This window comes from Saccopteryx bilineata, chromosome 4 (assembly GCF_036850765.1).
Source record: "Saccopteryx bilineata isolate mSacBil1 chromosome 4, mSacBil1_pri_phased_curated, whole genome shotgun sequence".
NCBI lineage: Eukaryota > Metazoa > Chordata > Mammalia > Chiroptera > Emballonuridae > Saccopteryx > Saccopteryx bilineata.
Genome location: NC_089493.1, coordinates 53,625,717 through 53,650,430, shown reverse-complemented (window position 1 = coordinate 53,650,430; position 24,714 = coordinate 53,625,717). Strand labels below are relative to the sequence as shown.

Below are 24,714 nucleotides of genomic sequence, written 5' to 3'. Positions count from 1 at the left end.
TTTGCCGACCGCTGTTAGGGCAGTGCAGGCGGCTGCATCAGGCTGGCTGCCTAGCTGAGGCCTAATTAAGGAGAGAGGTCTGTGGAGGAATGCAGTGGGGCTAAGAAACTGGCCTGCTCCCCCTGTGCTGAGAAAGTCTGTTCTCTGCTCTGTGGCTGCCCTTGGGGACTGAGGCAACCCTGCAGCTCCCAGCCAGGAGGAAGGTTCAGCTAACTCTGCTCTCTTCCTCTCACCCCGTTTCTACCTGTACCCCCAAACAGGGCACTTAGGCCAGGGCCTGTCAGCTTCTTCAGATGGGGGATCCCTTAGGGTAAATAATAACAACAACAGCATCGGCAGCACCAATACTAATAACGGTAATACTAGCTAACGCTGTTGGATTACCAATATGCCAGGCATTCTAAATATGTCATAGGTACTAATTAATTCAATCAGCTCAGTAATCTGATGGCCTTTATTATTATTCCCCTTTAACATATGAGAAAACAGAGGCACAGAGAGATAGAGCATCTTGCTCAAGGTCACACAGCTAATAAACAGCACAACTGGTATTTGAAGGCAGGAAATTTGCTCCAAAGTCCCTTCAAAACGACTACATGGTCCTGCATCAGTGAGAAGCCCAACTATTTACCCAGAGAGCCCAGAGATGACGCTGGGGGACGGCTGCTCCAGTCCCACTGCAGCTTCCTGCTTCTCGGAACTGCAGAGAAGCTAATGTATAGGCTCAAACCCCAGTGCTGCTGGCAGGGCCTACTGAGAAATGCAATAAATTTCTCTCCTATAAAGGTCAGTTCTGGAAACTTCTGCTTTAAGGGCATTGCTCTTTCCAAGGATTTCATTCATTTCAAAAAGATTATATTGAGCAAGATGTTCACGCAGTAGGAATGGAGTACAGCAGCGGAGTCTCTCAGTCGGAAGGAAACAGACTCTGAGTATGGGCCATGTTCTGTGGGGAAGAGGAGATGGAAGGGTTAATTCTGTAGAAAGGACTATTCAGGGAAGACTTCATGGAAGAGGCAGCCTTTGATCTTCACCTGAAAGGTGGAGGATTTTCACAGGCTGAGATACGGATAGTGAGGGTGGGCATCCTAGGAAGAGCATAATGCTTGAGAAAAGGCAAAGGTTGAGGCGCCAAAGCAGATACCGTGCTTGGGGAAGAGTGAGTTCCGTGTAGCTCGGGCACAGGCTGGTGGCAGGACCTGGCAGGAGATGAGGTTAGGATAAACCAGATTTGAGGGCAGGTTACAAAGAACTGGGGTTTTACCTTTATTTGGTGGATGTGAGGCGCTGTGGAGAGGGGTGATGTGACTAATCTCCAAGGGGACAGACACACTGCTCTACTTAGTGCTCTTGCCACAATTCAGCTACTCCCAGGTGGGCAGGAAGAAAGGTCCTCACTTTCTGGATCATTACTCCCATGGGCACTCCCAGCCAGAGTGCTCCCCACTCTCTACTCCCCACTCCTGTTCACCCCGCGTTCTGACCAGGTGAGGACCCTGGGGTCTAACACAGCTACAGCAATGTCGGCGCAGACTCGCGGAGCTGTCCAACGTGCTGAAACAATGCCACTCTCAAGTTTAATTACTTTTATTTGAATGACTGGCTCCCACACTATTGTTTCTGTTGGGCAGAGAATTTCATTCCCATTTTATACATGAAAAAGAGAAGCTTCAAAGGTTAGTACAACCAGAGCTAGGAACTTAGTTTCTTCCAGCCCAGGGCTCTGTTCTACTACCCAGCAGCCCCAATATAATTCATTCAGCAAAGCATGCCCCAGTGATGCCATTCATGCTGGCATGGGAACATGTAAAACACCTAGAGTCTCTCCCACCTCCATCTCTACGCCCATTTTCTCAAACATTGACAGGTGTGTCCACCCTACAGTGCCGCTGAGACTGACCATCTAGGGCAGTATTTTTCAACCGCCAGTCCATGGACCAAAGCCAGTCTGCCAAAGAGTTAACACACTGATGTTGTGTGAAGATGATAAACCTAGGGTGCTTAACTCTTTCATGGACTGGCAGTTGAAAAATACTGACTTCGGGTGCTTGGGTAGATCTGCCTAGAAAGCAGTTGTACACGTTCACGGCTTTGCTCCAGAGGAAACCCCTGGGTGTGGCTCATCCCTACACTCTCTTGGGAAACAGTGCTGGGCTTGGGGGAAGCAATGTTTTCCCACTACTCTCGTAGTTCACTAATAATATCATTTTTACGGGTTGCCTACTGTATTCCAGGCAATGAGCCATAACCTTTCCATATGAAGTTTCTCATTTATATGGCCAAGTCTCCTCTCAATAGATGAGGAAATTCAGGCTTCAGCAGGATAAGTAACTTGCCTGTAGACAGGGTAAAGATTAGAGAGCCAGAATATGAACTCAGATTTATGTGGTTTCATAGTGACCTGTCAATCAAACTCCGTCAATATATAAGAGTTCAGTGGCTCTCACCACTACTGGCTTTGTGATCCTGGGCAAGTCACATATCCTGTTTGGACTTCATTCTCATTTGCAAACTGAGGCATATAAAAATGCACCTCTGTAGGGCTCTTGAAAGGAATAGAGGTGAAACATGTGTAGCAAGGACTCTATAACAGTTTGCTGCTAACGTCAATATGATTTTTATTGGTTACAAGTTCCTTGATAAGTGGATGGATGCCTGATTAGACTTTCCAGATCCCAGCTAGGAAGGCGAGAAGGGAGAAGGAGTGTGACAACCACCGGTACAGCCAGAATGCCAGCTGGGCCTGGCCTGTGGTCGTGCAGTGGATAAAGCGTTGACCTGGAATGCTGAGGTCACTAGTTTGAAACTCTGGGCTTTCCCAGTCAAGGCACATACAGGAAGCAACAACTATGAGTTGATGCCCCCTGCTCCTTCTCCCCTTTCTCTCTCTCTCCTCTCTCTATAATCAATAAATACAATCTTAAAAACAAAACAAACAAACAAAAAACAGAATGGGCCCTGGCCAGATAGCTCAGTTGGTCAGAGCATTGTCCCAAAGTGCAGAGGTTGCTGGTTTGGTCCCCGGTCAGGGCACATACAGGAATAGATCGATGCTCCTGTCTCTCTCTCCCCACACCCCCCTCTTCCTCTCTTGTTAAGTCAATTAAAAAAACAAAAACAGAACGCCAGGTGGGACTTGCTTCTGCTGTATATTCTCATGGCCTCAGGGGGACCAGTTCACTGGAGCAGGTGAGCCACTGGGCTCCAAGGGGCGGTTCTGCACTACTTCATTAGCAGTCCTAACATTTATGTTGAGCCTGAGACCATGCTCAGCCTTCAGAGACTCTGCTTTCATAGACCTATCCCAATACCTCCTTAAAGAGTCCTTTGCAGGGAGCATTTTGGTAGGAGTAACCATGTTGGCTACTCACATCCAATAGCAGGCAGGACTGATGTGACTCCCATCTTATAGATGAGGAAACTGAGGCCCAGCAAGGTGAAGTGACATGTCCAAGACTACTGAGACTATGATCAAGGTCTCCAAACATTCAGAAAATGGCTCTTTTAATTAGCCTCCAATTAATTGCCCAACCTAAAAATCTTTTAAGGAAAAAGGCAGGTATATAAATTCATAAGCCAACTAATAAATGAAGGCATTGATAATCATTACTGGCTGTGGGGCATTTGGGGGAGGGTTTCAGCCATGCCTGCTCTGCTGATTGCCCCAATCCCCCACCCTCACCAGAGCTGGCTACCTGCAGGATGTCCCAATCATTCAGAAGCTAGGGTGAGGACAAGTATTGGTTTCCTCCCTTAGAGCCTGGTGCATGCAGGAATAAGTCACTCTGGATGAAAGCAACTGACTTTTCTGTAATCACCTCCAGCGGCTCCTGCTCAACACCCGACAGGCTCCAGAAGAGTCTTTCCAGGTATAATGAGGCTGGGTAGGAGGAGATGGATGGAAATTTGTGGGGTCTCACCAGGGCAGCTTGGTTCACAATCTATCTTAGCCCCAAGCACCAGGCAGGGGGGACTCCACAGCTACATGATTTTTACAAGTGCCAAGTCCCCCAGAGTTCAAGGGCAGGAAGTCATTTGCATCCCAGAGAGGTGGAAGAGATGCAGTTGCATGGTCTCCAGGCTGTTAGAGCTCCAGTCTGGGGACAGTGGGCACACAGATACTAGACTCTCTAGGTTCTCCCAGGGTCCCTATTTCCTCTTCTTCTGAGGAGCAGTGACTAGGCAGGCAGCTGGAGGTAAAGGAGGAGGAACAGGGAGGTGAGACTCCCAGCAGACCCACCGACATTGTACACAATCAAACCATAATAATAACCTCAATGACCCCCACACATACACATACACACACACCTCCGTGCTCCCGCTTTACCTCATTTCCCTAAGAAACATGTATCTCTTGACTTGGTCCGTGGAATCTGCACAGTAGACTATCTTAGAAGTCAGTTAGTTCATCTCCCTCTACAAACTCATCACTTACAGATGGAGGAAGTGGGACCACAAGAGGGGAAGCCATGTGCCCAAAGCCACAGAACTCCTCCAGTAGCCAAGTCGTAACTGGAGTCAAGACGCCCCGCTAGTAGTCTGGTGTGGTCAGTTCACTTCAGCTTCAGTCACCTGAGCTACGTGAGGTTTCAATCCCAAGCAAGTCTCTTACCCAAACGCCAAACCTAGGGCATTCCTTTTTCTGTGGAAGTTATGGACAAAGCCACATCAATAAAGGTAAATTAGAAACCTGCAGAAGAAACAGACTTGTCTCCTTTGAAGATGCCACTGAAGCTGATTTCCACCCAGTTTATCGGCACTGGGGAGAAGGAAGAGGGGTGGAGCAGAGTTTCGTTCTACAGTCCAAGGGCAACCTGCCCACAAGACGAGGTCACCAGGCAAACCCGCACTCTTACCGTGACAAGGGCTTCCACCTCGGCAGCACACTGGCCTCAACCAGACCACACTCAGCCTAATACATCCGCATCTCTGCGAGGGAGGCCCTGGCACCAGTGCCTGTAATGCTCCCCAGGTGGTGCCAATGGGCAGCCCAAGTTGAGCCCTATCCCTTCCTACAGAAGTGAGGCCACTGACCAGCAGCAATGGTGTCACCCGGGAGCTTATAAGATCTGCAGAACCTCAGGCCCCTCCCCAGGTCTGTGGGATCAGAACCCACACTTGAGCAAATCCCACCAGCAATTTCTAAGTTCACTGAATTCTGAGATGTGCTGAGGTAAGTTCCCTCAACCCATCTCCCCACCTAACAGCAACCTGCAAGGCAGGTGTTCCATTCCACAGGTGAGGAAACTGATCCTGAGAGACGTTGACTTGCTAGCCCAAGGTGACGTGGTGAGTAGGATAGCCAACGTGTGACCCTGGTGTGGTTCCCGAGGCCACATTTTCTACTGCACAGACCACTTGCTACAGCACAACTAAAATTACAGCCACAGGGGACGCTTGAATTTTTGGGTCCTGAGACCCGCTGGGCACATTCTACCTTTGAGCAGGATTTCATTTCCAATGTCAAGTTCTCCAGAATCAAACCTCATAAAGACCAGCATAATTCATGAGGAAATACAAATAGTAAACAAACAAGTGAGGGAAAGGTTCACTCTCCCTAGTAATCAAAGAAATGCTAATTAGAACAACATTGAGGAGCCATTTGCTACCTACATAATTAGCAAAAATTGAAAAAAAGAAAAAAAAAAGAATGTTAGCAAAGTTGTTTTGAATAGGTACATTCATACACAGCTGGAGGCAGAGCAGATTTATATGACCCTTGAGGAAAGTAGTATGGCAACATCCATCAAGAACCATAAATAATTATGCCCACTGACCCTGGGAATTCACCCTAAGGAAATCATTCAATAGGAGGGAAAAAGCTGTTTGTAGGGAGATGCTCATTGCAACATTTGCAGGGAACACTGGAAACAACTCAGTATTCATCAGTAAGGGAATAGCTGAGTAAACTAGGGGTCCATCAGCTCCTGCAGTGGCAGGCTGCCATGTAAAATGATAATTAAGAAGCCCAAGCAGCAAACGGGGGTGAAAGAAAGCAGAATGCTAAACTGCCCATGTGCACTGTGGTTATTATGATGGAAAAATACAGACGTTCCCTGACTTACAATGGGGTGATGTCCTGATAAACCCACCGTAAGTTGAAAATATTGTAAGTCAAAAGTGCATTTAAAAATAAAAAGTGCAATTAATACACAAAACCTGTCAAACACCATCACTGAACCTGGCCTACCAATGTGCTCAGAACACGCACATCAGCCTGTGGTTGGGCAAAGTCACTTCCCTGCCGCTGCCCACACCAGAGAGAGTACTGGACAGCCTATTGCTAGCCCAGGTAAAGATCAAAATTCAAACTTCAAAGTACAGTCTCTACTGAATGCATATTGCTTTCACACCACTGTCAAGTCAAAACAGTGCAAATCAAACCATCACTAGCTGGGGACGGTCTGTATTGTGTGCACAGGATATGGATAAGAGAGAGCTGGGCACAGAGAGGATAACTGGTGTTTCAGGGTGAGGGAACAATGGAAAGACCCCCCTCCTATTACCTTTACAATTACAAACCCCAGCAGAATAGTTCCTTTGAGAATAAACTGGGAGGCTCTCCAGTCATGGACTCTGTCTCTGAGGGGAACATGCAGACACTCCCCTTCTTCAGCCCTGCACACAGGGTCATACTCTCCCAGAGAGAGGAGGAGCTAGCCCCTCCCCTCCTGTGTGGGGGTGGGGGGGCCACGGGAGACCCCTCCCATCTTACCATGAAGCCCGGGGCACAGGAGCAGCTCCCGGTGATGCTGTGGCAGTCGGCACCGTTCTCACAGGCGCACGGCAGCTGGCAGCCATCACCGTAGTAGCCGGCGGGGCAGGACTCGTTGCAGTGGTGGCCAGACCAGCCCGGCTGGCAGGTGCAAGCTCCAGTAACTGGGTGGCAGCTGAGTAGATGAGAGAGTATGAAGGGACAGTCTGGTCAGGGAGGTGAGCATGTCCCACCCACTGGCCATACCAAGTCTGGTCTGCCAGGACCAAAGGGCCTCTGCGGCTACATTGCTTAATGCCTCATTTTTTTTTTTGTCAGAAAATCCCAAGAAATTGAGGCTCGTGGTAATTATACAATTTGCCTAAAGTCACATAGCAAGGAACTGGCAAAATCAGGATTGGGACACAGGTCTCTGGACCCTCAACCAAGTGCTCTTTATAATACAAATACACAGAGACCAAAACAAAAGGCTGCCTCTTCAGTTCCTTCCCTTATGGGGTCCAGAGCTTCACCTACTCTGCACCCAAGACAGATGCCTGGTGTGGGGGCAGGCGCAAGAGGGTTGCCATGAGCTGCAGTGGAATAGCACAGGTACGTGGTGAACATTTGCTGAGTTAAAATGAGACCTCAGGGCAGACGGGCCTCCCCTCTCTGGTAAAGTCCTCGCTAGAGAGCATAACCCCTATCTGCGCTTTGCCAGGGCTCCTTAAGAGTGATGGATTTCATTGCAGCATTGTTCACAGTGGCCAGGACATGGAAACAACCAAAAAGCCCATCAATAGAAGACTGGATAAAGAAGATGTGGCACATATACACTATGGAATACTACTCAGCCATAAGAAATGATGACATCGGATCATTTATAGCAAAATGGTGGGATCTTGACAACATTATACGGAGTGAAATAAGTAAATCAGAAAAAACCAGGAACTGCATTTTTCCATACGTAGATGGGACATAAAACTGAGACCAAGAGACATTGACAAGAGTGTGGTGGTTACAGGGGGAGGGGGGAGAGGGAGAGGGAAGGGAGAGGGGGAGGGGCACAAAGAGAACTAGATAGAGGGTGACAGGACAATCTGACTTTGGGTGATGGGTATGCAACATAATTGAACTTTAAGATAACCTGGACATATTACCTTTGAATATATGTATCTTGATTTACTGATGTCACCCCATTAAAAATAAATAAATAAATTAATTAATTAATTAAAAAAAAAAAAAAAGAGTGATGGAGATTGTCGCCATCCCCTATCTGTTTAGGTCAGAGAAAGGACCACTTGACTGGAGGCAGGAGCTGTCAATCATGACCTCTAGGGAGTGGGGCAACCTCTGGCTGGCAGAGGTCTGATCCAACTGCCAATATCCTCTCACCATCCTCCTCTGAGGGGTGCAGGATGTGGTGACTGGGTGCTTCTCAGAGCTTCTGCAAGTGTGTGATTGACTGATGGCCCCAGCGGCTGTGTCTGAAATCTATCTCTGCATTTGCCCAGAGGCCACACTGTCCCTGGGCTAGAGCACAGCGGGGATCTTAAAATCAAAGCACATTACAGGGAGATCTGGGACTCCTCTGATGGGCAATTTTGGTTTAAAAACTTCCCACCTTGCTAAACTTTCTTAGAACTGTGCAGCAGTGTAAGACTCCCGGTTCCTTCTCTCCTTCACACAGGTCAGACCTGCATTGCTGACCTGGGAGGCTGACCTGGGAGGCTCTCTCGGCCTCCCCAGCCCCCTCCCCATTTCCCCCCCGCAGCTGTCTCCCTAGTAAATCTCTTGTACTTGACATCTCCTTCTGGGATGACAGGGACTAACACTCCAGAGAAGATGCTGGATGGTAGAGACGGCCACTTTGGTTCCCTGGCTGACCTGCCTCCCTGCACTGGAGTCGGCTGAAGGGACGCGGTTGGAAGAAGCATGCTCTGGGCTGCTCTGGGCTGGCAGGAGGAGCCTGGGGACTGGTCTTAGTTTCGCTAAGTTCCACAGGGACCTGGGCTTTGTCTCTCTGGGTCACTGGTGGGTCTCCAGTGCCTGGCTTATATTCACAGGCCAATTAAATATTTGAGGGTGGCCTGACCTGTGGTGGTGCAGTGGATAAAGTGTCGACCTGGAAACGCTGAGGTCGCCAGTTCAAAACCCTGGGCTTGCCTGGTCAAGGTACATATGGGAGTTGATGCTTCTTGCTTCTCCCCCTTTCTCTCTCTCTCTCTATCCTATCTCTCCTCTCTAAAATAAATAAATAAATAAATAAATAAATAAATAAATAAATAAATAAATAAAATTAAATATTTGGGGGTGAATAGTACTTTTACTCTAAGTAATTATTTTCTGTGTCTGTTGACTTGTTTATCATCCGTCTCTTTCACCAGGTGGCAGCCCCGAGAGCAGAGCTTTCTACCTATTCCACCTCTGTATTGTACCCCGGGGCCCAGCAGGGTCCTGGCACACGGGAGATGCTCGGTACCTATTTGGCAGATGAAATAATGAACAAACTAATTGCGTGAAGCCCAGCCAAGCTATTCCTCTTCTGGGAGCCCTGGTTTTTGCACAGAAAATGAGGGGTGGACAGAAGCATACAGTTCCTGAACAGGAAGTACAAATAGCTAATAATCATTTTGGAAAATTGTGGATTATAAATTAAGTCTCATTAATCATCAAATCAAAGTAACAACTGAATATCACTCTTTCTCTATCATAACAGTAAAAAAAAATTTTTAAAGAAACAATATTCAATGCTGGTAATGGTTTCTGGAATACAATTTGGGGATATGTATCAGGAGTCCTAATAAAAATATTCAGACGCTTTGGTCTTGTAATTCCATTTCTAACATTTCTAAGAACCTATCCTAAGGAAATAATCACAGTTGTAGGGAAAGATTTATGCACACAGATGTTCCCTGGAGCGTTATTTATAATAGTGGAAAATGGAAGCTATTTAAATAATAAATGTGGACCAGGCTGTTAAAGCACCAGGCACTTTACACATATATTTCTAACCATCAAATAAGCCTGTGAGTTAGGCCTTAGCTTAGAACCTCTATTCTACAGATGGCACTTGGGCATTATGTGACTTGCTCAAGGTCTCTCAGCTAAATCAGTGGTAGTGGGATTCAAACACAGGTCTGTGTGACCGTGTTCTGGCCACTGCCTCGTGCTGCCTCTGATAGCAGCACACTGGTTAAATGAATTATAACAATTCATGTGAAGGAATGTTAAAGAAGCATTCAAGTGTTTTCCAAACCACTTAATGATACGATCTAAGGTTAAGTGCAATAAGCGAATTATATACAAAGTCATAATCTAAACTTTGAAAAAAGTGATGTCTATATGGACATGAATGATGAATGGAAAAATCACAACAGACTGGTTTCTGTGCCCTCACACCCCTCCGGGGCTGAGCAATTATGAGTGAATCTGAGTATTTTCTTTAACATTCCTAAGCTGAGCATTTATTGTATTTATAAACAGATGTAAAACAATAAAAGTTATAAATATGTAAAAAAGAAGAATGCATGTAAGGGATGAGTGAAGATTTTCTGACCTGGAAATTCTTTTGAAAATTTCTAGAAAAATTCCTCCCTGAGCCCCATGGGTGGCCTGCATGGGTGCCATGGGGCAGGAGGCCCCATTTGGTGGCCGTGACCCTCAGCCATGGCCTTTCTCAGTTCCAGCTTTCTAGGGACCTCCTCTGAGGTTTTGGTTTAGGGTTAGAGGGACCAGCCCGGTCACCATGGTGGTGACTGAGATGTTTGGACCCAGGAAAGGCCCAGGAGGCAGGGCTGGCTGCAGCGATCAGCGCTGCCTGGCCTGGGAGATTTGGAAGGGTCTCAGGCACCTTCTGCCCTTCCTGTCAACATGGCAGGCCCTTGCTCTTGCAGGAACACCACCCTGTGGAAACCATGCTGGACACACGGAACCAGCAAGCGCTGGCGTCTGAGCGCTCCCGTGTTGCCCACTGCCCAGCGTTTGGCTGCCCAGGGCTGTGTCCACACTGATCTTACTTTTTACTCTTAGAACCAGAAAGCTCAAACCGAATCAAAAATTATTTCTCTCTACTCTCACATCCCTAAAATTTTATCTTAAAAAACAAGATCTCTATTTTCTTAATTTGGTCACTTGTCATGTTTTATAAAAACTCCAAAATCCCTTTGAAAAGAGGCTGGGGAATGACTGTTGACTAGCTGATTATGACGACGCAGAGCCGTGATCACCACGTTCTGGGCACCTTCTTCACATCTCCCCGCTTTCCTCTCGGTGGTGGCAGAGCCATGCCCTTGGGTCCCGTGGTGGCCAGGGACTGCTGGTCAGGCTCAGGCAAAAGTCATGAACACCGGTGTTCGGGTTCGCTGTTTCTGTTTCCTTGCCTTCCTCCCATGTCCCCAGGGATTAATCACAGTTAATGGGAGCCGAAAGCTGAACAGTATAGGAATCTTTTCAGGGTAGATTTTTCTGCCTTTTGCTCCAGCTGCTCTGAGATGACTATCAATGCTACATCTGTTGGCTAAATCAAATCTTTCAAAGGTAATACATGATCACGGCTGCTAGAATTAGTCTATGACAATCCAATTGCGGAGGGGACCTGGAGGAGGCCCGGCACATAGGCACGCACTCTCCTTCTCAAGGTTATTCCTTTTTGACGGAGGGTGGTTTCTTTGTGTGTGCTACACAAAGGGAATGAAGTGGGGAGGAATCTTATCAGCCACTTTTTCCTTCCCGGGGGCACGTGGACTCGACCTTTTTGAAGTAGCTTTGAAGTAGCATCTCAGAGCAGGGGCACAGAGCAGACAGGCTGGGCTGGCTGGAGGAGTGGGGTTTTCTTTGGTTGGGGGCTGGGAGTACTTGTCCTCCTAATAAAGATACTCGAGGCCTTGCAAGCCAGCCAGGTGGGGCTCTGCTCTCTTACAATAGAAGTAATCAGAGTGTGGGGGGCAGCTAGGCTTCTGGGGGTCCCAGGCTCCACCCCTCAGGAGATGGATGGAAGCTTCACTTTCAAAGTCCACAGGACAACTTGTATGGCACCGGGCTGATGCAAGATGAAGGACAGACCCGGGAGATGGAGGCAGAGGGCGGAGAAGCACACCTTTCGGGTCATTCGCTCAGGCAGAGGCAGCTCTGAGGTCAGGACTCGGGAGCCTCAGACGCCCCCAGGACCTGCCGCTGAACTTCTGGAATAGGAATTATAGTGTTTTCCCTCCACTCTTCTTGGAACCCGAGAGAAGGCTCTTAATGGATCAAGGTTCATGGGAAGAGAGAAGTGACCTGTGTGCACACAGAGGAAGCGAGCTGTTCTCTATGCCCGCGAGAACAAAGCCAGGGCAGCATGAGAGTTCAGTCGGACCAGAGGCTCGGCTCTCTGCCTCAGGCAGTTTTGCCTCCCCCACCCCCCATACCCAGGAAATAATTCTGGTTTTCAGAACTTGGGGGTGGGGTGTTACTACTGGCATCTTGTAGGCAGAGGCCAGGGATACTGCTAAATATCCCCAAATGTTCCACAAAGAGCTCTCCAGCCCCAAATGTCAGTAGTGGTGAGGCTGTGAAACCTGGAGTTAGACTGAACTCGGTGAGTGTTGGGGGCTCGGTCATTGGGTCAGTGTGCCAAGAGAGGGGGCTGAAGTATTTTAAAAAATACAGGTCAGACACCAGCTCAGGAGCAGAACCACCTGCTCTGTGCCAGGCCCGGTGCAACCCTGGGGCTGCAGATATGGACAGGCCAGGAGCGCCTGCCCTCAAGGAGCCCAGCCTGGGAGGACGCGGTCATGCAGACTCTGAGGAGTGCAGCCTGGGGGTCTGGCTGCCAACCGCTGTGAGAGCCCCCCCTCCTAAGCAGCGCTACTGCCTCCTAGTCTCTGAAACACGACACGCATTAAAGATAGTAAAGCAAATAATCATCAATATTGGATGGGCTGAGATTAGCGACAGAGAAGAGGGAGTCCTTCCAGATTAATAATGCATTGAGGACTCCTTCAGAGAAAGGATAAATTATGCAGGACATGGCTGCGCAGGCATGGGAGGGAAACAATAGCTCTTTAATTTGGGAGTTGGCTGGATCTCCGTGGCAGGGACTTGCCTGCCCTGGACCTCAGCAGCAGCCTTGCTTCTTGGCCCAGAGGGTCCTCCCCTTGGCTCCTCAGCAGAAACAGGACTTTCTGGTGCTGTCCAACCAACCATGGATCAGCCTGAGGTAGCTACTCAGTCCCCTGACCAGTCAGTCATGTAGGACCTCTCTGCTTAGAGCTTTGGAGATGTCACCCTGCCTCCAGCCCAGATGCCACCTCCTCCAGGAAGCCTTCTGTGACCAGCATAGCAGTCTCCAGTGGTACATTCTGCACACAGCCCTTGACTTGAGCATAATGTTTGCCAGCCATAAATATTGTATTGATTCTAACATGCACTTTCTCCCACGTGTTCACATCTCTGATATTGAGTGTGCTAATACAATCAATGGTATATCACGGTTCAGTTGATAGTTATTTTCTTCTTTAACAGTCCATAAAAGAAAGCTGTACCTCACTATTGCTTTGGAAGAAATATGGTAGAAGGTATTCAGTGTGTGTGACTGCTCCAGACCTGAGTACCTGAGGGCTGGACTGGTGATGAGGGACCCTTTATATCCTCCTTGCAGTCCAGCCCTGCAGGCACTTAGTGTTTGTTGAATGAATGACTGAGTGAATGAGTACTCAGCTCATATTCAAGCCAATTCTGTTGGTTCCAGGGCCCTTACAACAGTCTCCTTCCCAGCCCTCTGCTCTTGTAGGCAGCACCTCCCACCTGCTCAGCTCCAGGGACTGAGGACTGAGGGCAGATTTCATCTAAGCCAGTGGTCCCCAACCCCTGGGCCGCGGACCAGTACTAGTCTGTGGGCCATTTGGTACCGGTCCGCAGAGAAAGAATAAATAACTTAGATTATTTCCATTTTATTTATATTTAAGTCTGAACGATGTTTTATTTTTAAAAAATGACCAGATTCCCTCTGTTACATCCGTCTAAGACTCACTCTTGACACTTATCTCGGTCACGTGATACATTTATCCGTCCCACCCTAAAAGCTGGTCTGTGAAAATATTTTCTGACATTAAACCGGTCCGTGGCCCCAAAAAGGTTGGGGACCACTGATCTAAGCCATAACACTCCCTAAGATGCTTTGACTTGCAGTGGCCAGAGGCTCGTGGGGGATTTGTGGAAAATCAAAAGCCGGAAATGAAGAGGGGCCAAGGCTAAGTCCCGGCTGTCCTGGAGACAGGGCTGCAATGCAGAGGAGTCCCTCGTCTGCAAACAGCGGCAGCACGTACTGCCTGAGCAGCCAGCCCTCCCCTGTGGGTCCTGCAGGCCCAGGGAGAGTGGGAAGGCTCTCCTACCCCCACCACCCAGAAAAGAGGCAGCCTCATAAAGGGCTGTGGAGGCATTGGTCTGGGGTCCGGGGCCTGGGGCCGGCAGCCTCACTTGTTACCAGAGGGTAGTGCCGACTGGTGTGAAGCAGGAAGGGACAGGAGGACCAGGGCCACTCAGGCTGCCCAGATTCAGGCTCCTCCAGAAGCAGGGGTGGGGCCGGCTTCAGCAGAGGCATCGTCAAGCCCCAAAGGACGCAGCATGCAGGGAGAGGCTGGTTCCGTGCCAAGGCCCTAATGAAGGGCCTGTCCTCTGTCCCTCCTGTTCCTCTGCCCTAGCTAAGGCCTGCTGGGACAGTTCTAGACAGGCCCAGCGGAGCCATACTGATTTTTAACATCTTCTCTAGTACTGGCCCTCTGTGGCTTCTGCTTCTGCCCTAGCAGGCCTGTCTCTGGGCCTCTTGGGGTTGGGGAGGTGTTTGGTTAAACCCAGAGCCTGTAGCACCCAGAACCTGCTATGCTGGCCCCCTAGGACTGTATGACCGTACTCTACCCCCACGCCACTCCCCTGAGGGTCACTGGGCTCCCTTCCTGCTCCTGGGGTGGGGGTGGGGGTCTCAGGTTAGACCATTTTCAATGCTGACTGCCTAGTATAGTAGACAGAGGGAGGTGACCTGGGTCCCCATCCTGACTGTGTGGCCTGGGGCTTTTCCTTCTTTTCATCAAAGTAGTCAGTAAAGATGGTCGCTGAGGTCCCAGCTCTTTCCCTGCTCTGCCTGGATGACTGGGCTAGAGGTGGCAATCTGTGACCTGAGATGCCCTCTCTCTCTCCACCAGGGCCCACCCCATGCCTACCCCCATCCAGCTCCTACCTGATGGTGTTGTGGGCATCACAGGGACAGGGCAGAGTGCAGCCTGGGCCGTGCAGGCCCTCGGGGCACAGCCGCTCCTGGCAGCGCGGACCTTTGTAGCCGGGCTCACAGTCGCAGGTGCCGGTGGTGGGTGAACACTGACCCCCGTTGTGGCAGTCACAGTGCTGGGAACACTGGAAGCCGAAGGTCCCGAAGGGGCATTCCTCTTGGCACCTGTGGGACAGCACACGCGGCTGAGGTCGTGTCCCGCACCTGCCCGCCCAGACCCATCCAGCATGCACCCCCTGCCTTGAGGACTGAGCCTGGCACGCTGCACCTCCCACGGCATCCCCCCCCTTTTCCAGAAAGTCACCCGTCAGTTTCCCCCTCACGCCAGGTCCCTTCAGTCCCCCAGCGCCGAGTTTGTACTATCACATTTCATTGGTTATAGGCCTCGTGTGTTTCTTCATTTTTTTGATTGCAGTAAAATAGATGTAACATAAAATTTATCATTTTGCCCATTTTTAAGTGCACAACTCAGTGGCATTATGCGCATTCACATTGTTGTGCCACCATCACCACCATCCATCTCCAGAACATTCTCCTCTTCCCAAAGTGAAAATTCTGCACCCATTAAACACGAAGCCTTATCTTTTAAAAATATATTTTAACATCTCTGGAATCAGTTAAGTCTTCTAACTGATGGCACGTCACAGTGTAATTATCAGTGCTTTTCATTCTTAGAATAGAAAATAATGATGCACCAATGATCGACGGCATCTTAGATGTGATGAAATGGGGTCGCTTCATTTCTATTCACTGACTGTTGTTTTGAGTCCTTCGGGCAGCAGGATAGTCTCCCTTCTCACAGCGGGTGATGTGCCTCCTTTGCCACCGTGCAGTTTCCCCACGAGTACAAGAAGCATCCTCTTGCCCTGGCCGGTTGGCTCAGTGGTAGAGCGTCGGCCTGGCATGTAAGAGTCCCGGGTTCGATTCCCGGCCAGGGCACACAGGAGAAGCGCCCATCTGCTTCTCCACCCCTCCCCCTCTCCTTCCTCTCTGTCTCTCTCTTCCCCTCCTGCAGCCAAGGCTCCATTGGAGCAAAGATGGCCCGGGCGCTGGGGATGGCTCCTTGGCCTCTGCCCCAGGCACTAGAGTGGCTCTGGTAGCGACAGAGCGACGCCCCGGAGGGGCAGAGCATTGCCCCCTGGTGGGCAGAGCATCGCCCCCTGGTGGGCGTGCCGGGTGGATCCCGGTCGGGCGCATGCAGGAGTCTGTCTGTTTCTCCCCGTTTCCAGCTTCAGAAAAATACAAAAAAAAGAAAAAAGAAAAAAAAAGAAGCATCCTCTTTCATCAGACTAGAGAATTCCCTTCCACCCGCCAGACTGGAGAAGTCTTATTCCTTGGACTGGGGGGTCCAATCGAGGCAGGGGCTGAGCCTCTCCCATTAGCCAATGAGCCCCTTCCCCAAGAAAAAAGAGGACCGGGCCCTCTTTGTGTCCTGCCTCTGCTCCGGCCTGGTACTTGCAGCTCACAGCATAAAGGTGATTCTGTGACTCAGACTCGCAGCCACAGGCTGGGGATCCTCTGTGGGAGGGTGTGACCGCGGCTGCTGACTGACGCCACACACCCCTTGCCCCATCCCAGGGCTATTTCCCAGGGGATGTAAATTCATTGTCACAAAACCTGGATCCTGACCAGTTAAGGGGTAAACCTGGGTGGGGGGTGTCTGTGGAGTAGAAGAAGTGGGCAACTCCTATGTCCCAGAGACAAGCAGAAAGCCTCTGGCGGTCTGGATGACACGTGTCCCAGCTCTGCTTCCGTAGTGCAGAGAACAGAGACCCGACAGCTCCCTTATTGTAAAATGGGCTGAGAAGAACTGAAACTCACCAGGTTGTTTGAAGATTAAATGAGATAGTGAGTAGAAACATTTAGAAAGGTGTCCTGTGCACCGTAAAGGCTCAGGAAGAAATGTTATTATTATTACTTCTTTTTCCCGCATTAATTTTTGAGGGGAAGGGAATGGGGGGAGGGAGGAGAGAGACTGAAGTATCAACACGTTATTCCACTTAGTTGTGCACCCACCAATTGCTTCTCGTACATGCTTTGACTGGGGCTTGAACCAGAGATCTCAGGGTCAAGCTAGCACTCCTGGGATCGAGCTGGCGACCTCAGTGCTCTGGGATGACACTATCCACAGCATCACAAGCCAGGGCTGTTGTTGCTCTTGTAGGTATTGGTTTCTGTACTCTCACAGCAGAGCCCATCTGTCATTCTGCCTCAGATTCTGGCATACGAAAGCTCCAAGGGAAGAATTCCAAAATGTTAACAATGGAGTGGACTTGGGGAACTAGAAATATTTTAATTGTCATGTTTCTCCATTTCCCAGGTTTTCTAAATGTTTTCTACACTATTTGGTGGCATGTGGAGGGGGGGAGCATAAAAGATATTAAAAAAAAAAAATACAACCCTAGCCCTGGCTGCATAGCTCGGTTGGTTCGAGTCATCCTGATACACCAAGGTTGTAGGTTTGATCCCCAGTCAGGGCACATACAAGACTCATCCAATGAATGCATAAATAAATGGAACAACAAACTGATGTTTCTCTCCCTCTTTCTCTCTCTCCTTCCCTTCGTCCCCCCACTCTAAAATCAATAAATAAAAATTTTAAAAATACAGCCCTAGTTTCTTTATTAATCTTGGAGGGTCTTGAGTTGGAACCAGTGTTCTCCACAACGGGGCCAGGAGACCCCGTGTCTGGTGACCTTGGTTGCCTATCATGCGGACGAGTGCCCAGCCAGCAGGCGCCTGGGGCACGGAGCAGCCAGTATGTGGGGCACAAGTCTTGGCAACTACACATTGGGGTGTCTCTATCTGTCGTGACAGGGAGAGGAGATGGTAACTGGGGCCAAGCCTTCAGGACTTCCCTCATGGGAAGATGCTGCCCGTTCTCACCTCTCAGAGCCACTGTGGCAAAAGGAGGGCTCTGGAAAGATGGAGGGGCAACAGGGGTAATGATGCCGATGGCCCCAGGCACCAGGCAGTGGGGGCTTCCAGCCGCTTGGGCCCCAAAGCCTGACCAGGCCCCCGAAGCAGCAGATATTCCCACCCCTTCACGTTAGAGATGAGGAGGCTGAGAGGCAGACAGGAGAGATGACTGTCCAACCCCATAAAGCCAGCAAGTGGCTGAGATGACCCAGATCATCTTTCTGCAAATCCTGCTGCATTTTAGCCAGTATGAGGCCTCATGAAGGGAAAGAGAACAGGAAAGAGAGGGAGAAAGAGGAAGAGAAAAGGGGATATCTGGAGAAGGAATGAAGGTGGAAGACAGGAAGGAGGTAGGGAGGCAGGGTGCAGGAGGTAAGGAGGGAATTTGAGGCCGGAGGGGAGGACAGAGGGGTGTTGAAGAGCTGGGAAAATCACTATCTGAATTGCCAGCACGCGTTCAGCCTCAGAATGGATTTTTCCAGGCGTCACTGAGCTTGGCTCACCTTGGATATCTCAGACATCGGGGATGAAACCCAAACCAGGAGACACTCCTGACGCTCTTGCCTTACACCAGAACATTCTTGCTTCTTCCCATTTGGGGAGGGACAGGGCAGCTCCCTGGACAGCAAGCTTCCTCCGCAGGGCCCTTCCCCGCCCTGCCATGTTTATGAAGTGACTGACTCTACAGCCCCAGAAAAAGAATCTGGAAATGAAATATTGACAACCTAATCCATTTACATAATCAGCCTCTTTCTTTTTTTTCTACTTGCAATTTAAATAACTTATTTATTTAGAGATCAAGCAATGACTGCTAATGAATTTTACACAAAGCATGCTAATAACAGGGCCTGTGGAACAGAAGGGTAATCACAGCAGGAATTAGTTTTCTACTTAAACATCCTTCCTTTGCAACATATCAATCTAATGTGTCTGATATTGCCATTAACAACCAGATACATTGCTCAATTAAATTACAAAATGAGCTGCAAAGCCCTCGTTATGTTTCGTGTTTAATTTGCACTGGATTCTGCCTATCTGGGGAGGCCTGCATTATTACACCCACTCAACTTTAATATGCTCGTGATGATTTGGGGTGGGTTAATGCAGCTGTCATCTGTAAAATTAATGACGGCAATTTTACAAAATATTAAACATCAGGCAGTCCGTTTAGGTGGGAAACCCAAACGTTACCCGGCCCTTCTATTGAACTCTTCTCTGCAGTTTGAGTGGCAAAGCTTGCTAAAGGACCCTGAGGCTTTTGGGATTTCTCTCTGCTCCAGGCTCATGGGCTGGCCCCCGATAAGAGGAGGGATTAGGATTACTTCTCCACTCGGGACATCCTGACACTGCAAATCGAGAGTGCCAATGAGGCAGGGTCTATCGGTGTTGAGTCCACCCAGCTGGAGCCCCGGGCCTGCTCCTCTCCAAGTGGGCGAAAGGGGCCTGAAACAAGGGGTCCTGTCCTGCTTCTGGGTTTCCTACTCCTGTCCCTACTGGTCCTTCCCAAGCATTTCCTTATTGGGGGAATGGTGAGGATGGGGAGGTGGGCTCAGTGCTTCAGTCTGTCCTCCCATTCTTCCCCTGGAGACCAGCCTCTGACAGGCACCAGGGAGGAAGGGGTGCCCAGCTGCGGCGCCCCATGTTCTGTGACTGGGAAGCTCACAAAGAGATCAGACCTCGCCAGAAGACTTCCGGCTAGGGGAAAGCCGCCCCTAGCCAACAATGGAAAGCTCCTTTCTGGACATCAGCAAGGGCTTGGGGCTGACTTCAGTGAGAGTTGGAGGAGCCCAGCTGTGTCAGTCAGAGGCGGAAGGACTCATTGGTTGATTCATCCCGATTTCTGCTTCCTAACGTTGTTACCTGGGCAGGGGAGGCAGAGGGATGGCAAACAAATGTTCCTCTTGTCCCACCTTGTCTGGGTAGAATAACCAAATCCAGGGCCAGAGATGAAACACAGACCCCACAGAACCAGGTGTGGGGTGTGAGGGCCTCCTCTCTACTGCTCCTCCCTCTGCTCAGAGACAAACACGCGGTTGAGAGTGTGAGGACCGAGGTTGTCGCTGGTTTGGGGGCAAATGTCCTCTTCCAGCTCTGAATCCACACCATCAGACAGCTGGTTGCTGTTTGTCAGTCTTCCACAGCACCTACCCTGTTACCATGGCCTCCTTCCTACTGTGACAGAGGCGCCCACACAGTTATTCCTTAGTCACGCGTTTTGTGGATTATCCGCTCTGCAAGGCTGGTTTGATCCCAGGACATTGGTGTCCTAGTTCAGTCTGCTTTCAGACTGTGGGCGGTCAGTGGATGCAAACTGATGCCAGTATCCACTTGGCAGAACTCATAGTAGGAACAAAAATCTACTTCTAGAAGAAACTGTGCAAAATGTGTGAGCCGAGTTGGTCCTCTTGGCTTCTTTGGATGACTGGCGCCATTGCTTCCCTCCAAGGGGGCAGAAAATAGAGAAGGTGGTAGGTGCTCACCTTCTTCCCCAGGTGAGTCTGTGCAAGCTCAGGGCTCGGGTCACTGGCCCGGGGGAGGGGTGCACTCAGTCCACGGGTGAGGGAGGCTGAGCTGAGAAACCCCCCTGGCAGGGCTCAGCATGCTCTGAGAAAGGAACGGGAAACTGGCAGGAGAGCTCTGCGGGCTGGCAAACCTCAGCCGTTCTCTGCAAGGCAGCTGTGAAAACGAGCGCTAAGAACAGCAAGGACAATAGTTAATGTCACCCTTACCTGTCCCCCATGTATCCCGCTGTGCAGTGGCACTGCCCGGTCACATGGTCACACTGCCCTCCATGGTGGCAAGGACAGTCCTGGCTGCAGTTCTGACCAAATGTCCCTGGTGGGCAAGGCTGGGCACACACTGCTCCCTGCAACAGAGGACAGAAGACATGCACAGACGGTGCTCCTGAGAAGCCATCATAAGGTCACTCTCTCCCAGAAGCAACACGGCTGCTATGGCCTAAGGGACCACCCAAGCTCTCAGTGGGACTTTCTCCTCAAACACAGAAGCATAGAAAGTTGGATATCATGGCTCCAAAGCCCCATTTTAGAGATGGGCAGACTGGGGCCAATTTGTCCAATTATTTAGCACACATTTATTGAGTGTCTGTTGTATACTAGGCACCATGAAAGACACTAAGGATATAAAAATATGAGTAAGAAGAAAAAATAAAAATGAATAAGACTTGATTCCTGTCCGCCCAGTCTACTAGGGAGAGAGACAAGAAAGTAGGTAACTGAAGATTCAGGCGGTAAGGGCTCTGACTGGTATACAATGAAGGGCTGAGGCGGAACAAAGCAGAGGCTGTGATTCCGCGTGGCGGTCTGGAAACACACACTCCCTCCACTTCTTTCCCAGCCCCAGCTAACACGAGAGTAAGGGGAGGTGGAAAGGTATAAAAGTACAAGGACAAAAGGCATAGGAGAGGAGACCACAGAGGACAAGAATGCCACATGTTGGAAAATGAAAAGGAGGAACGTAACTGCGGAGGTTTCTGCTTTCTCAGCAAAGCGAAGTGCCGGCAGGCATGGGGAGCGTGGGGCGGCCTTGGCTGCTCTGTGACCTCAGAGAAGCTCAGGATGAGACACCAGGAACCTTGGAAGGCCAACGTGCGGGTGGGATAAAACAGAGCACCGATGAAAACTTATAAAAGAATTAGACCACAGATTTTTGCCCTTTTCAAATAGCCAGATGGCTTCCTAAGACATTTAGAGAGGGTGACCCACATAGGCTCTGGACACAGGACTGGGGGGGGGGTCCATAAGAAACAGGGACCCTGCAGGACCCTGCCTGCTGAACAGTCAGACCCTCTGCTCTCTTCCCTGCCCAGCTCCTAGAGTGCGGGTTCCCAGACTACATACACTCCTTGTGGCAGGATTCTGGAGGATTCCTTCCTGGGAACACTGAAAGCTCAAGAGGAAAGACCTACAGATACTGATAGTTGAGGATCCAGTCAACAAACCTGGCATCTACCCCTGCCCTCAGGCTTTTAACCAACTTTTCTGAGGCTTTGGTAAAATATGAACAGTTGGCCAAGGAGCACCAGCTGTCTGAAATGAGGCTCTAACGTGAAAAAGATTCTAGCATGAAGAAGACTTGTTGGAAGACTTTTAACAAGAAGATTTTAACATGAAAGAAGACCAAAACAGACAAATAGACAAAAGGAACAATGCAGGGAGCAGAGAAAACAGAAGAAAAAGTCTCTGTTATAAGGAAAATGAATATCCTTATGCAGTTATATGAAGATATTTGTATCCATGAAAGAACAAAGGGCTAAAAAGGGGATATCAAGAGCAGAGTAAAGAGTTCTTGCAGAGTAAAAAATAAGATGACAGAAGTTTTAAAAAAAATTGCAATTGACATATACACTATGGAATACTACTCAGCCATAAGAAATGATGACATCGGATCATTTACAGCAAAATGGTGGGATCCTGATAACATTATACGAAGTGAAATAAGTAAATCAGAAAAAAACAGGAACTGCATTATTCCATACGTAGGTGGGACATAAAAGTGAAACTAAGAGACATTGATAAGAGTGTGGTGGTTACGGGGGGAGGGGGGAAAGGGAGAGGGAAAGGGGGAGGGGGAGGGGCACAAAGAAAACTAGATAGAAGGTGACAGGGGACAATCTGACTTTGGGTGATGGGTATGCAACGTGGTTGAAAGACAAGATGACCTGGACTTGTTGATCTTTGAATATATGTAACCTGATTTATTGATGTCGCCCCATTAAAAAAATAAAATTATAAAAAAAAGAAAAAAAAAAGAAAAAAAATTGCAATTGAAGAGCTGGAAGATAAAGGTAAAGAAATCTCCTGCAAAGCAGAAAAGAGAAAGAGAGGAAAGAGGAAGAGAAGGAGGGAGGGAGGGAGGGAGGAAGGGAGAGAGGGAAAGAGGGAGGGAGGGAGAGAATGAATGAGAATATAATAAAATTAGAGGATCAGTCCAGGAGTTCTGACATCTAATTAACACAGGTTCCAGACAATGGAACAGAAAAATAGAGGTAAATTAAATAGGAGATATAAGAAAATTGTCCAGAATAGAAGGATAGAAAGCATTGATTTCTGAATCAAAAGTGCCTATACAGTATCCAGCACAAAAAGAGAAAAGAGATTGACATTAGGCCTATCGTTGTGAAATCTTACATTTCTTTGGATAAAGAAATGAGCCACAAACTTTTTAGAAAGTCACACAGAAAGGAACAGAAATCAACAGGTATTAAACTTTTTAGCTAGAAACTAGAAGACAATGCCTTAAAGTTTTGGAGAAAAATAATTTCCAGCCTAGAATTCTACACCCAGCTAAATCAACACTCAAGTGGGGGATTCAGTAAAGACATTTGCAGATTTGAACAGCTTTTAAAAATTAAATTTCCATGAACATTTTCTCAGGAAGCTACTGGAGGATTTTTTTTTCCATCAGAAAGAATTATCCAAGAAAAGGAAAGACAAAGTTGCTGGGAATAGGGGATCCAATAGAAGAGAAGTAAAAGGACTTCCGGGTGGTGGGAAAGGAAGCCCTAGAAAGACATCTGTGCAGCGGGAGCAGAAGCACGCAGGGTTTTTTCTGTGAGTGGACCTCAAAAACAAAACAGACCCCCCCCCCATACCGAATCGAGAGATTTCTGATGTGTCTGACCCAATGGAGAGGCATTTTAGAGCTCTGCAGAGGTTTAGGGATACATGACTAAAAGTACATATGTGGGCATATGCACCTAAACATTAAAAACTGATTTAACCAAAAATTGTAATAAAATTCCTTTCAGAGGGTGGGAGAAGGGTTGCGTGTGTTGTGCGTGTTAGAGCCAAATCTTAATCTACATTCAGAAGTCAAGAGGTTGGATCAGTGGTTCTCAAACTTTTTGAAGTCGGGGGGCATTTAAAATCCTACAAATAATTGTAGGTACGCTATATACAAATTTCTGAGAAATAAGTTATAATAATTAAGTTAAATATTAAAGAAAAAATATATAAAGTCCAAGCATGCTTTTATGGTAATTAAATAAAATAAATATGACAAAATTAAATTTATTCTGACATTAAAAAACATTTTTATGTTACATTTTTTTTGAGTTATGCTTTTTAGAATTTGTAAAAAAAGGGGTTAAAAAATAAAAAAATGACAAAAAAGTTTTCTTTTTATATATATAGATACATTCTTAGTAAGATTTAGTAAATTCGGCAGGTCCTGGAGCAAATGTGTTAAGTTTTTTTATTCTTGTGTTTATGAGAAACATGAGCCTGATGTGTCCTAGCAATTTCTTCAATGTTTGGGCATATATTTGAAAGGCAAACTTTCATTTCCTCATCAGTACATTGAAGAATTCCTCTCTTTTTACTCTTAATTGTGTTGAGTGCAGAAAACTCCCACCATACATATCATCTTAACTTTACACCAAACAAAGGATAGAAGAAACTTGCCTCCAGTCTTTCTGGGGAACATGGGGGGTAAACAATCCAGCACCACAGCTTAACAGCCTTTTGCAACCTAATCAATCAGGCAAGTGAGGTGGGGGGTTGGGCAGACTGTCAGCTTACAGCCAATTCCCCACACCTCTGTCCCCCAAAAATCTAAACTCCAAAAACCCTGTTGGTTTTTTGGTCTCCAACAGGCACATATTTCTCTGGAATACCATAGAGCACACCTGGAAATTTTCTAGGGCGCATTAGTGCGTGCTGGTGCACACTTTGAGAACTACTGGGTTGAATAAATGTTTACATTAGAAAAGGCTTAGAAAATGGCAGTAAAGCATGTTAGAAAGAAATATGAAGGAAAACTCCTGAAATCAGCCCTGACCAGTTGGCTCAGCGGTAGAGTGTCAGCCCGGCATGTG

At 48.3% G+C, this 24,714-nt stretch overlaps 1 protein-coding gene across 4 annotated transcripts in view; it reads right to left on the bottom strand.

The window, feature by feature from the left end:
• The window catches only part of MEGF11 (multiple EGF like domains 11), a 390,737-nt gene that overhangs the window by 49,867 nt on the left and 316,156 nt on the right, over positions 1 to 24,714 (bottom strand). For all 4 annotated transcript variants that reach the window (XM_066273304.1, XM_066273301.1, XM_066273303.1 and 1 more), the window contains exons 8-10: positions 20,606 to 20,742; positions 14,910 to 15,122; positions 6,716 to 6,890 (exon numbers count right to left, since the gene is read on the bottom strand). In XM_066273304.1, the coding sequence (XP_066129401.1) occupies positions 6,716 to 6,890; positions 14,910 to 15,122; positions 20,606 to 20,742 (525 nt within the window). The remainder of the gene's footprint in view (positions 1 to 6,715; positions 6,891 to 14,909; positions 15,123 to 20,605; positions 20,743 to 24,714) is intronic.